This window comes from Gossypium arboreum, chromosome 11 (assembly GCF_025698485.1).
Source record: "Gossypium arboreum isolate Shixiya-1 chromosome 11, ASM2569848v2, whole genome shotgun sequence".
NCBI lineage: Eukaryota > Viridiplantae > Streptophyta > Magnoliopsida > Malvales > Malvaceae > Gossypium > Gossypium arboreum.
Genome location: NC_069080.1, coordinates 5,695,962 through 5,710,246, shown reverse-complemented (window position 1 = coordinate 5,710,246; position 14,285 = coordinate 5,695,962). Strand labels below are relative to the sequence as shown.

The window sequence follows — 14,285 nt, the reverse complement described above, 5'->3', positions numbered from 1 at the left end:
TTAAAGAGTTAAACAATTGATCATAAAATATGTTTTATTTTCATAAATAAAGATTGAACCTCTAATTTCATGATTAAAAGATAAAGTGAGTATTTTATAAAAATAAATAAATAACCATTACATCACATCTTAATATTGCTTTTAAGTTTTTTATTAGATTATAACAAACTTCTTTCATTTATGTTTTGGTTATTTTATATATTATTAATGGTAGTACTATTTTTGATAATTTTTTGTGTAGAGTAGATTCTAAAAATTAGGTAGAACTAGAAAATTTATTTAGACAGCTGAATTAATGGGGAGCCAAAACTACAAATTTTGGAGGGTTCAAAGTGAAAAAAATTTAAATTGCATTTTTAATCTTTTGAAAGGGCCAAAAATGAAAATTTCCTATCCAATTAAGAATTAAAAAGCTTAAATAAAATGATTTAATGTTTTAGATGGGTTTAAAAGAGAAGACTTTCAATTTAACCAAGCGGCCAAAGCACTTGCCTCCCTTTACGACAAATAAAGAAAATTATTAAGCTTGTCATGCAAGGAAAAGTTTTTGCTTTAATTGAAGCGACGCGATTACAAGACTTATTTCTAGGACTACTAAATTTAAAGGCCTTTCTATGAGAAAAAAAAAGTCACCAAATTTGAGCGCAGCTGACTAGTAAAAGATTTGATAAAAAAATCAACGAGAGCAATGGTAGATTGAGAAAAGTTTTTTTCATTTAGAAATTAAATTGTAATTTATTTATAGTAAAAATATAATTTTATGATTTTAATAGTTTATATTTTATAATTTTTAAATAATTAAATTAAATTTTATTATTTTTAAAAATTAAAATATAATTTTATTATTATTAATTTAAAATTTTATACATTGTAAGAGACCCTGATTTTGTCAACCTGGACTCCGCCATTGAATGAGCCCTTATTTTTCTTTTGGAATTTTTCTATTTCTATTCCTTTTATTCTTTCTATAGATTTGGTTATGTTTTTCATTTTTGTTGTTTACGATAATAGCTTCGTCAACTATTAATCTAATTTAAACGATTCATACTTAAATATTTAATTAGGATAAAATATACTTAATTAAGTAGCTAAAATTGATCTTGCTATTAATCAATTTAATTTGAACATGACATAAGAATATAGTAAGGAAATTTAAGTATCATGATTAATAATAAATTCTATGAGCATAATTTGGTTGGAAATAAAACAGTTAGTTATGCATAGTATAATATTAATTATGCATTGAATGAAATTCTACCTAAAATATTATTATTAATTTAATTCTACATTGCTAACTGTATTTACTACACTTAATTATAAAAATAATTGAATAAGTTATATAGTAATAATTAATGATTAGTATTATAATTAATAATTAATTATTATAAAAAATTATTTACTATAAATAATAATGAGAAATGAAATTATTTGAAATCGAATCCAAGCTTATTATACTTACAAGATAATGTTATTGTGATCTATATTTAAATAATATTATCACGAAAACCAATGTTTTAAGAGTAAAATTACATATAATGAAATTGATGTGAAGGCCAACAAGCAATTGAAATCTAAAGGACAATGACGGATCTCATATGGTAGTGAAGAATATAAGGGGGGAACTTGGACTCGGTGATGCAAATGAATCAAGCGTCTCTGTCTCTCTTGCACTCGGGCGACATCGTGGGGTACCTCACCCTATCGCTGCAATAGTTGTAAATGGTGAACTTTTTGCGGACCCAACGCAGTCTGCGCCACTGATAGGCGTCGAGGTCCTGGAATGCCTTTTGGTCCCACCACCGCTTGCCCTGTGTGGCGCAGAACTTGGCTTCCACCGACGACTCGCAGCCGTCGATGTGGAAGCTCTTGTATGTGGCAATGAATGGGGCTTTGGACCAGTCGGTCTTTTCGAGACCACCCCTTGTGGCCCAGTCATCGGCGTTCCATAAGCTGGAGTATATCTTCATTGGTTGGTTGAATGGGAACCTCACTCCCAAATCTTTGCAGTTTTTGAACACTCTGATTGGTATGTCGTCCACAAAGAACCTACACCACCATTATTTTTTTTTCAAAAGCTTAATCAGAATCACTAACTAACAAGTGCATTTCAGTTGAAATACCTAAAAAAAGAAAAAGAGCACTCACACTATCTGATACATGTTCCAGAGGACAGAGTAGGAGTGGTATTCTTTGGTTGGGTCAAACCAAAGGTAAATCCTTTGTTCTCTGTCTCCTTTGCCACCAGTGAACACATTGGTCTGAAGAATGTATGGTTGCCCTGTTCTGTTGCCCAAGAACTCAAAATCTATCTCATCATGCTCTGAGTTTTGAGAAGACAACTGAAACGTATCATGTAATAAAAATGTTAAACTCAAATACAGAAAGCTGAAAGGATATTGTAAGAATGGGATATCAAGTTTTTACTCACATAAAAGGCAGTGACAGTCCCAGCAGAATCTCCAGGGACTAGCTTTATTTGCATACTGAAGTGTCCGAACAAGTATGATCCTTTGGACTGGAAACCAGTACCTTTTACAATGTGAACAAAAAAAAAGTGAATATATGAAAGATGCTACATAGATCCATCAGATTCTCAAGACAAACAAGTGAAGAAGAGTTAGTTGATTTACCAGTGTATTTGTCAAGGTGGAGCTGAATCTCAGAGCCACCATTGAAATACTTAATGTGATCAAAAGCCCAAGTAGGCATATAGTTTCTGGAGAATGGGACATCTACAGGCTTCCTAGGGGGAGCTGCGATTGTTCCAGAAGCCATAAACAACACACCCAGAAGCAGAATCCAAAGTGGTGGTGAACCCATCTTGCCTGTACACCATGAAACCAACATTCAGATACACTAATGATAAAAGAAAAAAATAAATAAACTTGGTCTAATGGGGAGAAATTTTCAGGGGAAAAAAAACAATGGGGTATTGCAGATGTCATAGAGCATTACCAGAAAGACAGAGAAGGGGGGAGAACAAGGTGGTTTGAGGATGAATGGACGAAGAAAGCTGAAGCAGGGGGTGAGGCTTTATGTAGGCATTGAATTCAATGGACAAGTTGAAAACTTGGGAATTCTATTATTGTAATTGTTGTTGTTTTTTATGTGAATTTTTATATAACCAAGGAGACCAAATGGAAACCACTGTTCATATTAAAATACATGCTGAGTCATTTGGATCTTTTATTATTTATTTATATATATTTTTATACTAACATATATGTAGATATAATTGTTTTAAAATAAACTAAAATTACATTAAATATTTGTATTTTCTTGAGTTTAAGGTTTTTAAAACAATTAAATTAAATAATTAACTCAGTATCTAATCAAACCGTAGTTAATTAAACATAATTAAACTTTACTTATTTTTCAATCATATGCTATATAATGTAAAAATAACCTAATCAATAAAATTAGTTAATAAATTTTAATAGAAAATACTAAAAATATTAATATGGCCAGATTAAAATTTCAAATCATAAATAATAAATAACTTAGTTTTCAATTTTTTAAATATAAAATTAAATATCAAATTTTATTAGAATATAAAAACTAATAACGAGATGGCAAATTTTTTTAGACATAGACAAACTAAAATTTATAGACTAGTTAGGTGGACTCCACTTAAGGATGGATGACATAAGATGAACATCGATAGTGTTGTTAGTAACGTGTCTGAGAATGCTTCAATTGATAGTTATCCGTGATCAACATAACAATTGGATTGTTGATTTTTCTAAAAATATTAGCCGTTGTTTTATACTCAATGTAAAGCTTTAGGGGTGCTCTTGAGGGACTACAAGTAAATTGAAATCTAAGGCTAAAAAAGATGGTGCTCAATGTGGATAGTATTGTAGCTATTCATTTGATTCGAACAACTTTAGTAAAATAACATCACTCAGTTGTGTTACGATCTATTAAAGATCTATTCTAACTATTTTGGATGGTTTGGGTTAGACATATATTTAGATATGGTAATTGAGTAGCCAACAATTTAATATTAATGGCGTCCTCAAGACTTTTGAATAGATATATCTACATGTAACTATTGAATAAAATTCTTCAATTATTACATAATTATTACTTTGAAATAATTTGACGTTACTTAACTTAATTATGATTTTTACCCTTTTCTTATAACAATATATATAAACTAACAACATATTTTAACTTAAAACATATCAAAATCAATCATTACATTAAAAAAACATTGAATATCTATTTAAATTCAAATTTACTAACTCTTTTGAAGTTATAGTACTCGAGAACTAAAATTCAAACTTCCAATGAAAATAAATTTGTACAACATAATAATTCGAAAATTTCAATATTTAAATATAAGAAAATAAATAAAATAATAATAAAAGTGGATAGATGTCTCACTCACTTTAGAAATAAAACAATAGTAGAGGTAATATAATATTAGATATTATGATCTGAACCAAAGGCGGTGCAGTATGGTAAGAGGGAAAGTAGCTATAGCTGTTGTAGGCCCTAGATTTTGTGTGTGTCGTAAAAGGTTATTTGGACCAATTTGGTTGGAATTTAGAATTTCTATATATGTGGAAAGTTGAAACCATCTGATACTCAATACTCGTGTGCTCCCTATTATTATGGTCCCTCCAAGAGACGTGGTGCAGTCATCCATTGTTGACCATTTACCCCCTCCTTCTTTTAAAAAATTACTTTTACTGGTCTCAATCACCCCCTTCCAGCAATAATCTGTCGGCCATGACCATGTTGATCTGTTTTTCCAAGTTTTTTTTTGTTTGTCTTTTGTCTTGAATTTTGAATTATTAGTAGTTGTGAGTCCAGCTAAATACTGAACAGTGACAGTGGTACAGTTGGTGGAGTAAATTGAGGAACGCTTTTTTCTTTAACATTAATGTCTATTATTAATAGTCATTAAAAATTTCTTTTAAATTTTTATGAATTAATGAATTATAAAATAATAAAATTCAAAAAATAAATATAATTAATACAATTTAAATTTAAACTATATTTAAAAAATAAACACCCTTAACTATTAAATTATCGCATAAAATCCTCTTCTAAATTAGTTTGAGCTCTACTGGTACTACCATTTTAATATATTTAAAAAAAACCCAACATTTATTGTTTACTATTACACGTTGATGACTGAAAAAAAGGGGTGAAACACTGTATCTTTAAGTAATATTTTCAAACCACTTTAAGAAAATATAATAAAATAATAAGAAATGGGAAAGATAAAGCTAAAAATATAGAGACCACAAAGGCCAAAGCATGGGCATGTGGGATGTAGTGCAACAGTTGGAACCTGAGCTGATAAGCACATGCGTTCCACTGTTTTATACATTTTATTTAATTTTTTTAAGAAAAGCCGAAACGACAAGTGGACACTGCCACGCGTTACTCAAATATTGGTCTGCTGCCCGTTCCCTCATCTGACCCCAAAAATCTCATCATTATTTTATTTTATTGTGAATAAATTATAAAACTACAAATAAATTTTAGTTTAATACGTATTTTTATAAAAATTTGATTTTATGTAAATATATACAAAAATTATATATTATTAAATAAAATAAAATTTTATGTATATATTTAAACAATAATTAAAATTCCGTAAGTATAATTATGTCTAATCAAAATTTATTTATAAGTTTAAGAAGTTTTTTCGTCTCATTTGTCTAAAATTAATTACTATTAAGAAGGTGTTGGCCCAAAGCCCAACTGCCGTCTCCGTTGCTTTCCCCCTTCACTGTTACTCTTCTGTGGTAATGGATAAAATAATAATAATAAGATCTAGCAATCCTCTTTCAATAAAATTGTAACACATGAATAATGTCGTAAGTTCCAAGTATTGTGATCGAATATATATATAAAAGTGGAAACAGTTTTTCTTTTCGTTATGGGATATGAGTTGATCCGTCTTCCGAATATTCCATCATAATTTTAGTATTTAAAAAAACAAATCATTAGTTTCTGTATTTTAACCAAAAAAAAGTGATTTAATATTTCCATTTAAAATAAATTTAATATTTTAAGTAGTTGTTTTAATTTTCCATTATAATTTTTATTACGAAACACATGAAATTATCAAATCATACGTTTTTACAATATTTTTAAAAGTAATTTTCAACCACAATAATAATGTAAAGCTGATTTTAAGTCTATTTATATTTTTTCAATTTAAAAATTTAGTCTAATTTTTAATATTATTTTTTCTTTTTTCGTTTGTGTCTAAACTTGTTAACTTAACATGTTTATTGGGGTGACTTGATATAATAAAACACGTTAAACTTTGACTTAAAATATTATTTGATTTAATGTTTAACTTTTAAAGTATAATTATTAAATCTTAAATTCTATAAAAATAGAGAGGTAGACATCATATTTTGACATTTTTTTTTTGAGTTATTTTTTATACAAAGTCGACTTCTATCTTTAAACCAGATAAAATGATGTACTTAAAACACACTTAAAGTCGCATTGTCTTAATTATTAGACTAATAACAATGCCTGCTCGACTAAAACTTAATCTATTATTCTAAATTATTAAATAATTTAATCTTGGCATATTTTGAATTTAATCTTGATGAATGATTCTAATGGATGGCTATGACAACAACTATTATTATAGAATTAATAAAGCTCGTCCTCAATGGTTTGACTTGGAGCGACAGAGATAAGACCTTCACCAGATGGTGATAATGGTGATAAGAAGTTGTGTGTGAAGTCCAAATCTCAAACACATAGATATAATATGATATAATAGGAAAGATGAAAGTCAATTCTTGTCAAATGCTCAAAACCCAACCTTTTTTTTCATGTGATGTGCACAGCCAAAACCCATCTGTAATAGCAACAAGTAATTAAGAAATGGAGAAAATTAAGGAGAGGCTGAAGCAGGAAGTCTTCCCAAGGTCAATGGGGGTGGGGGGGACTGAGGTGAGAAAGAAGGGCCGATGTCCATGCCTAAACATATGCCCCCCCCCCCTATTTTTTTTTGGCTTTCCTTTCATTTTGGATATATGAATATGAAAATGCTTGCTGTTGATGTGGCAGACGCACGTTTGCATTATCTGTATCAAATCAAACCTCTCCTGCTCTTAGCTGTGCCTGCCTGTCTTGCTCTTAAATAATGCACTCTGCGAAATCTTTGCATGAGACGCAGCTTCGGGTTCTATTGTTTAGTATTATTTTTACTTCCCATATCCCTATCGCCTTTAATTTGCAATAATTACCATTAAACAGCTTTCTTTTATTAATACCATGTTAGAAGAGGGATTGGAGATCATGTGATTTAATTATTAAATGTGATATTTAAATAATTTTCTAAATAAGTTTTAATACTGCTAAAAATATCTGTAGGGTCATTTTTTCCAGAATTATAAGTAGTGTATATTTATATTTATATTCAAGCTTCGACCAAGTTGATTTTATGATTTAATCGGAAATTATTTTAGTTCAAAAAATATTAAAATATTTTTTATATATAAAGTAAGTCATATCATTACAAGAATTTAGGGTTTTCGTCAAGAGTATTTGTATCTTTTTCTTTATATTCTATAAATTAATAAAAAATTACCCGCAATGAGATTTGAATTGAAAAATTATGCATACTACATTCTATAACACCCAAGATGTGTGTAAACAAAAATATTTTATATTAAAAATTATATGTTATAGTCTTGCTTTTACAAGCGATTTTAGGAATGGTTTTTGTCGTTGTCTTCTCTAGTAGTGGATGCTTGGTTATTCTATCAATTTTTTCCCACCTTTCAAGACCATCTGAGGTTGATTTTCTTATTGTATCAAGAGCTTATAATCACTCTAGATATGTTGCACTTAAAGTTGAAATATTGTCAATTGTTAATGTGTCGTAATGTTCTATTGATGCTGAGGTTGAAGCATTTGTTGTGTTGATGGAGTTTGTCCTTCACCACCTACAACGGGTATTAATTGTTTTTTTTTTCCATGAATATTGTACGATCCCATTCATGGAATGAATTAATGAATTTTCCTTTTAAAAATTTATATTAACAGATTGTTATTGGTGAAGTGATAAGAGATTTATACACGAATTTGTTTGTCATATGTTCGATTCTTAAATAATATTTTTCAATTGTTTTATTTGAATGTTGTTTAAAAGTATGAAAATGCTAAAATATCATTAAAATAATATTAATTACCCTTTAAAATAAGGGTATTTTAATATTTTCAAAATTGAATTAGTGTGAGTTAAACCGTGACACCAACTTATGGTATAAATAAAACATTTAACTTTATCATTACAACAAAAAATCAATTAAATTTTATATAACTTTTTAAAACGAACAAAAATTTAATCATGTTCATCTAACCCATACCCAAACCTATGAATTCTTTTTGAATAATCTCATTATAAACATTAATCATATTTTTTTTTGATACAATGTTGAGAATTACTCATAGCTCATCCCTAATTTATAAATAGGAGGATAATATATTTCAACACATTCGAATCTACGTCTTTTATATTAGTAACAATATCTATATTAATCGAGCTAAAAAATGATATTTATCTATGTTCATTGTAGTTGGACAATTACACTTAACCCGACCAATTTCATATCTTAGTTATTGATAAATACAAGTATATAAGAGATGAGATGAATATATCACACATCACATAAAAATGTCCAAGTCTATGATACTAAAAGGGGAAGAGTCCAAAGGAGTCTTTTCAAATAAAGTGGGGGCAATTGAATAATTGGTGCAGACTGAATGCAGATGTTAAACATGAAGCCTGAGTTGGCTAAGAGCAAAACAAAGAAGAAATTTAATGTAATCCCTTTCATGATTGAAGTGGACAATGTTGTCTGTCTTCCACTTTGGATAGCTTCAAACTCCAAAACATGATTTGATTTGATTTCAGATTTCTCCAACACCCATATCACTTATTGAGGTCCCTACTCTATTTGCCTTTTCTTTCTTCTTCTCTCTCATTGTGATCTCCAAGAATCAAAATCAACCCATCTTTGCGAGAATTTTGCTTATTTCCATATCTGATCACGCCGCATACTCAGTTCAATTTACAATTACCAAACTAGTTCCTCACACCCATTTTTGTATTAACATAAAATAATACAAATTTTGCAAATGGATACGTGTTAATAAATAATGTGATTTAATATAAGTTTGGACAGTAAGTTTATTTATGGGGATAGTAATGAAATAAGATACTTTAATATTATTATAATATGGGATAAAAATAAGTTAAATATATCGTAATTTATCGTTTATCCAAACTCTTATTTAGTAATTGATAAATATAAAGGTAATAATAAATTTGTTAAGGTTCTCTTTTGGTCCTTCCTTACTTGGGAGTAAATTTTTCATATTTATAAAGTACGATTTCTTAATGTAACGTGTTATAGGTCAATTAGGTGCCGTACATACGATATGTTCTCAACTTTAGGTTTGACACATATCCTTAAACATGTCTCTTTGGTAGAATAGTATCATTGCAAGGAACGATTGTAACTATTTTTTAAAATTTAGATGATTGTGTAAAAGATTTTCTGTTCTTAAACAAATTTTATTAGAATAATTTTTTCAAAGTCAAAGTTATTTTCAGTGAAATATACACAATATAAATTATATTAGTTATAAAATATTATCCAAACATTGCCCACAACCAAATTTTACTTATCATATAATAAATATATTATCTAATATAAACTTCATTAAAATCATTTCCTAATTAAAACTTAAATTTAATATATGATAATGAATAGTGGCACAATGAAACTAAAAGTGATAGACAGAACTAATATTTAAACAAATACTCATTTTGTACTATTAAATATTCATAATTTATATTGTAAAACATTCATGACTAAATATCTATAAATTATAATCTATATTTATCATCAAAATGCTGAATTTTATTATTAAATAATTTTATAATATTTTTAAAAATAAAAGTAAAAATAAAATATTTATACTTATCCATGATACTCATAAAAGAAGTTTTTTGAAAAATGTCTTATATTTATAAAAAAAGGACAATTCCTTCCAAAAATAATTTATTTTTATTGTCCAATAAACTTTTTTTTTGTTGACTAAACTGTGAACAAATAAAAAAATGCCCATAACAAATGCATCCTAAGTAAATAGACAATGTAATGAAAAAATATAGTGTACTTTTAACAGCGGTAAATTAACAAACTCCGTTAACTTGTAAAACTCTTTTCTTAAGACTCAAACTAGAGTATTAGAATACCTTTTTTTTGGGTACTTAACCACACCGTGAGGACATATTCACGCTATACAAGCACACATCACATTTAAAGGGATGTACCTAAATAAAAACATATTACTTATCTTTTAAAAACTTAAATTCGAATAAATTTTTTGTGTGAATATCTCTTGACCATCAAATCAATTACGAAAATTTAAATAACTCGTTAAATACATAAGACAGTAAAGTTTTAAAATTATTAGTCCCTACAATAGATAAATTTAATTAGGAAAATATATAAAAGTTACCCTTTAAAATAGTCTGAAAGCTTAAATTTAGTTTCAAAATTGATTTAGTTTTCAAACTTAAGATTTGAATTTATTCACCTTCATTTTTGGGGTAATAATGATTAGGAATTGAATTTAAATCAAATATGTGTTAGTTAGCACTTAAATTAATAATATTTTAAGCATAATAATTAATAATCACAACAAAACGTTAAAAGAACATAATAGGCTTGAATATTCCTAAAATAAGTTGTTAAAATTTATATAAATATCTGCAATGACTTATAATGTAACGTCCCCCTATTTAAACCTAACTTAGAAATTCCTTTAACTAATCACTTCTAACTTCAATTTCTATTAATTTAACCCATAAAATCTCAATTTATTCAACTAAATCAATATCTAAAAATTCTCTATTTTCTTCATTTTAACCTCATACATGTAGAACTTTGAATTAGGCATCCATAAACATAAAAATCATAAGAAAATGAGCTAAAACAACTTACCAATCAAACTTTAGGGCCTTAATCCTCAAATTTCCCTTTTTTATTTATTTCTTTCTTTCCTTATTTCTTTCTCACGTTTGCTCTCTGTTAGTCTTTCTATCTTTCTTTCTTTCTCACGTTTGCTCTCTGTAACTTTTCTATTCTTTACTTATTATTCTTTATTCATTATACTATATTATATTATTATTAACCTATAATAAATATAAAATTAACATGTGTAATAGCTATAACATAAAATATCTTATAGCTATTACACATGTTATATCATACATTCACACACATGGCACTTAGGGTCTAATTGCTAGATTAGTCCTTTTACTTCTTTAATCTATAATTAAACTTTTATTCCTTATGCAATTTAATCCTTTAAACTAAATTCAAGCTACTTCACTTAATTAAACACTAAATAACCATTCAACTATAATTCATAAATATTTCTAATAAATATTCATGAATAAATTTCACGAAACAAGATTTAAGACGCAATTTACGATCTCGTAACTTTCGGTTCATTACAATTCTCTCCCTTAATAAATTTCGTCCTCGAAATTTACGAAAAGAGATGGGGCATTGAGATCTCATCGTTTCTTCGGTTCCCATGTAGCTTTTTCAACATCGTGACTTCGCCATAGCACTTTTACTAAAGGAATACGTTTATTACGTAATTCTTTTACCTCTCGTGCTAGAATCTCAACTGGTTATTCTTCATACGATAAGTCAGGTCGAATCTCTACATTCTCGGTCGTAATAACATGTGAAGGATCCGATCGATATCTTCTTAGCATAGAAACAAGGAAGACATCGTGCATTTTCTGTAGTTTAGGAGGTAAGGCCAATCGATACGCTACTGGTCCAATTCTCTCAATAACTTCGTAAGGCCCAATAAAACGAGGACCTAATTTTCCTTTTTGACCAAATCTTAGAATTTTCTTCCAAAGTGAAACCTTTAAAATACTTTATCCCCGATCGAGTATTCAATATCCGTCGTTTCAAATCAGCATACGATTTACGTCTATCAAAAGCGTTTTCAATCTTTCCGAATTTTCTTAATCAGTACTTTCCGTTTCTTGAACCAATTCAGTCCAATCATCTTCTTCTCATTCGATTCATCCAACATACGGGTGATCGGCATCTTCGTCCATACAAAGCCTCATACGCCATCTCAGATACTTGATCGAAACTATTATTATACACAAATTCGACTAATGACAAATAATATTTCCAGTTAGACTCAAAATCAATATTACGTGCTCGAAGCATATCTTCTAAAGTTTGTATTACCGCTCAGATTGACCATCATCGTGGATGAAAAGTCGTACTAAAGTGAAGTCGAAAATCGAAAGATTCATGTAATTGCTTCCAAAACCTTGACGTAAGCCTTGGATCTCTGTCGAAATTATTGATTTTGGAATACCATGTAATCTAATGATTTCCGAACATAAACCTCAAGAAGTTTCTTTAACGACCAATCGGTTCTCACACTAAGAAATGAGTGACTTCGTAAGTCGATCAACTATTACCCAAATAGCATTCTTTTACTTGTAGACATCGGTAATCCCGTCACAAAGTCCATTGTTATTCGGTCCCATTTCCATTCAGAATATTGATAGGTTGAAGTAATCCCGATGGAACTTGATATTCGCCTTCACTCGTTGACAAGTCAAACACTTTGCCACATATTCGCTTATATCCTTTTCATTCCGACCACCAATACAATTCACGAAAATCACGATACATTTTCATACCTCCGGGATGAAATGCAAATGGACTATTATGAGCTTCTCAAGAATTAACTCTTTCAACTCGTAATTATTCGAATGCAAAGTCGATTCGAAATCTTAAATATCATTTCCATCAATGCTAAAATTTTCATTGTACCATTCGAATCATCTCTCTTTCTTTAACAACTTATCATCTTCTAACTGTCTGATCCGATTCGATCAAACATTCGGCTTTATTCTTAATTCACCAAAAGGCTTCCAATTCGGTGATACTAAGTTGTGCAAACATTGCTCGTAATTCAATTGCGACTTTTCTACTCAATGCATTGGCTACTACATTAGCCTTCCTGGATGATAGTCTATGACACAATCATAGTCTTTCGAAGCTCTATCCAACGCCTTTGTCTCGATTCAATTCTTTTTAAAAGCGAGATACTTCAAACTTTTATGATTCAGATAAACATAGCACTTTTCACCATAAAGATAGTGCCTCCAAATCTTCAAGGCAAAATTACAATTGCTAATTCTAAATCATGAGTTGGATAGTTGCGTTCATGCGGTTTCGATTCTTAGTGAAGCATAAGCAATGACTTTCCGCTCGCATCAAGACACATCCCATCCACTCAATGAAGCATCACCATACACTAAAAATCTCTTTCGATTACGGTAAAGTCAACACCGGTGCCTCTGTTAACATTCTTTTAATGCTTCAAAACTTTTCGACATTGCTCATTCCAAACAAATGGAATATTCTTCGTAGTAGCTTGGTCATCGGTAAGGCTATTTTTGAAAATCCGTTGACGAATCTTCGATAGTAACCACCAATCCGAGAAAACTTCGTACCTCGATACATTCTTAGGAACTTTCCACCAATAACCGCTTCAATCTTCTTTAGATCCACTCTAATTCCATCCGCTGATACGACATAACCAAGAAACACAACTTCTGATAACCAGAATTCACACTTGCTCAATTTTCCATACAATTGCTTTTCTCGTAGTATTTGCAAAACAATCCGGAGATGTTGCTCATGGTTTTTTCCTGACTTGGAATACACCAAAATATCGTCGATAAAAACTACTACTGAACCGATCCAAGTATGGTGAAAAATCCGATTCATAAGATCCATAAAAGCGGCGAGGGCATTTGTCATCCAAATGGCATTACTAAAATTCATAATGCCCATACCTCAAATGCGAATGCCGTCTTCAATATGTCGCACTCTTTTACTTTCAACTGATAGTATCCCGACCTCAGATCAATCTTTAAAAATACGGAAGCTCCTTTCAGTTGATCAAACAATTTATCTATTCGGGGAAGTGGATACTTGTTCTTGACAGTCACTTTGTTGAGTTGTCGATAATCAACACACAACCGCATCGACCCATCTTTCTTCTTAACAAATAACATTAGAGCTCCCCATGGTGATGTACTAGGTCGTATAAAACCTCTGTCCAATAAGTCTTGCAACTGTACTTTTAATTCCTTTAGCTCAAGAGGTACCATACTGATGCGGAGGTATCGATCTGGATCAGACTTGGGTAGACTTCAATCA

At 29.6% G+C, this 14,285-nt stretch overlaps 1 protein-coding gene across 3 annotated transcripts in view; it reads right to left on the bottom strand.

Moving 5' to 3' along the window:
- Nucleotides 1–1,424: 1,424 nt before the first annotated feature.
- The window catches only part of LOC108474002 (xyloglucan endotransglucosylase protein 34), a 60,249-nt gene continuing 47,388 nt past the window's right edge, over nucleotides 1,425–14,285 (bottom strand). For 2 of the 3 annotated variants that reach the window (XM_053022287.1, XM_053022288.1), the window contains exons 8-12: nucleotides 2,956–3,005; nucleotides 2,631–2,825; nucleotides 2,429–2,529; nucleotides 2,146–2,339; nucleotides 1,425–2,046 (exon numbers count right to left, since the gene is read on the bottom strand). In XM_053022287.1, coding sequence (XP_052878247.1) covers nucleotides 1,647–2,046; nucleotides 2,146–2,339; nucleotides 2,429–2,529; nucleotides 2,631–2,825; nucleotides 2,956–3,005 — 940 coding nt within the window. In that variant the 3' untranslated portion in view covers nucleotides 1,425–1,646. Of the gene's footprint in view, nucleotides 2,047–2,145; nucleotides 2,340–2,428; nucleotides 2,530–2,630; nucleotides 2,826–2,955; nucleotides 3,006–6,981; nucleotides 6,987–14,285 lie in introns of those variants that run through there. The other variant, XM_053022289.1, reaches the window with a different exon arrangement.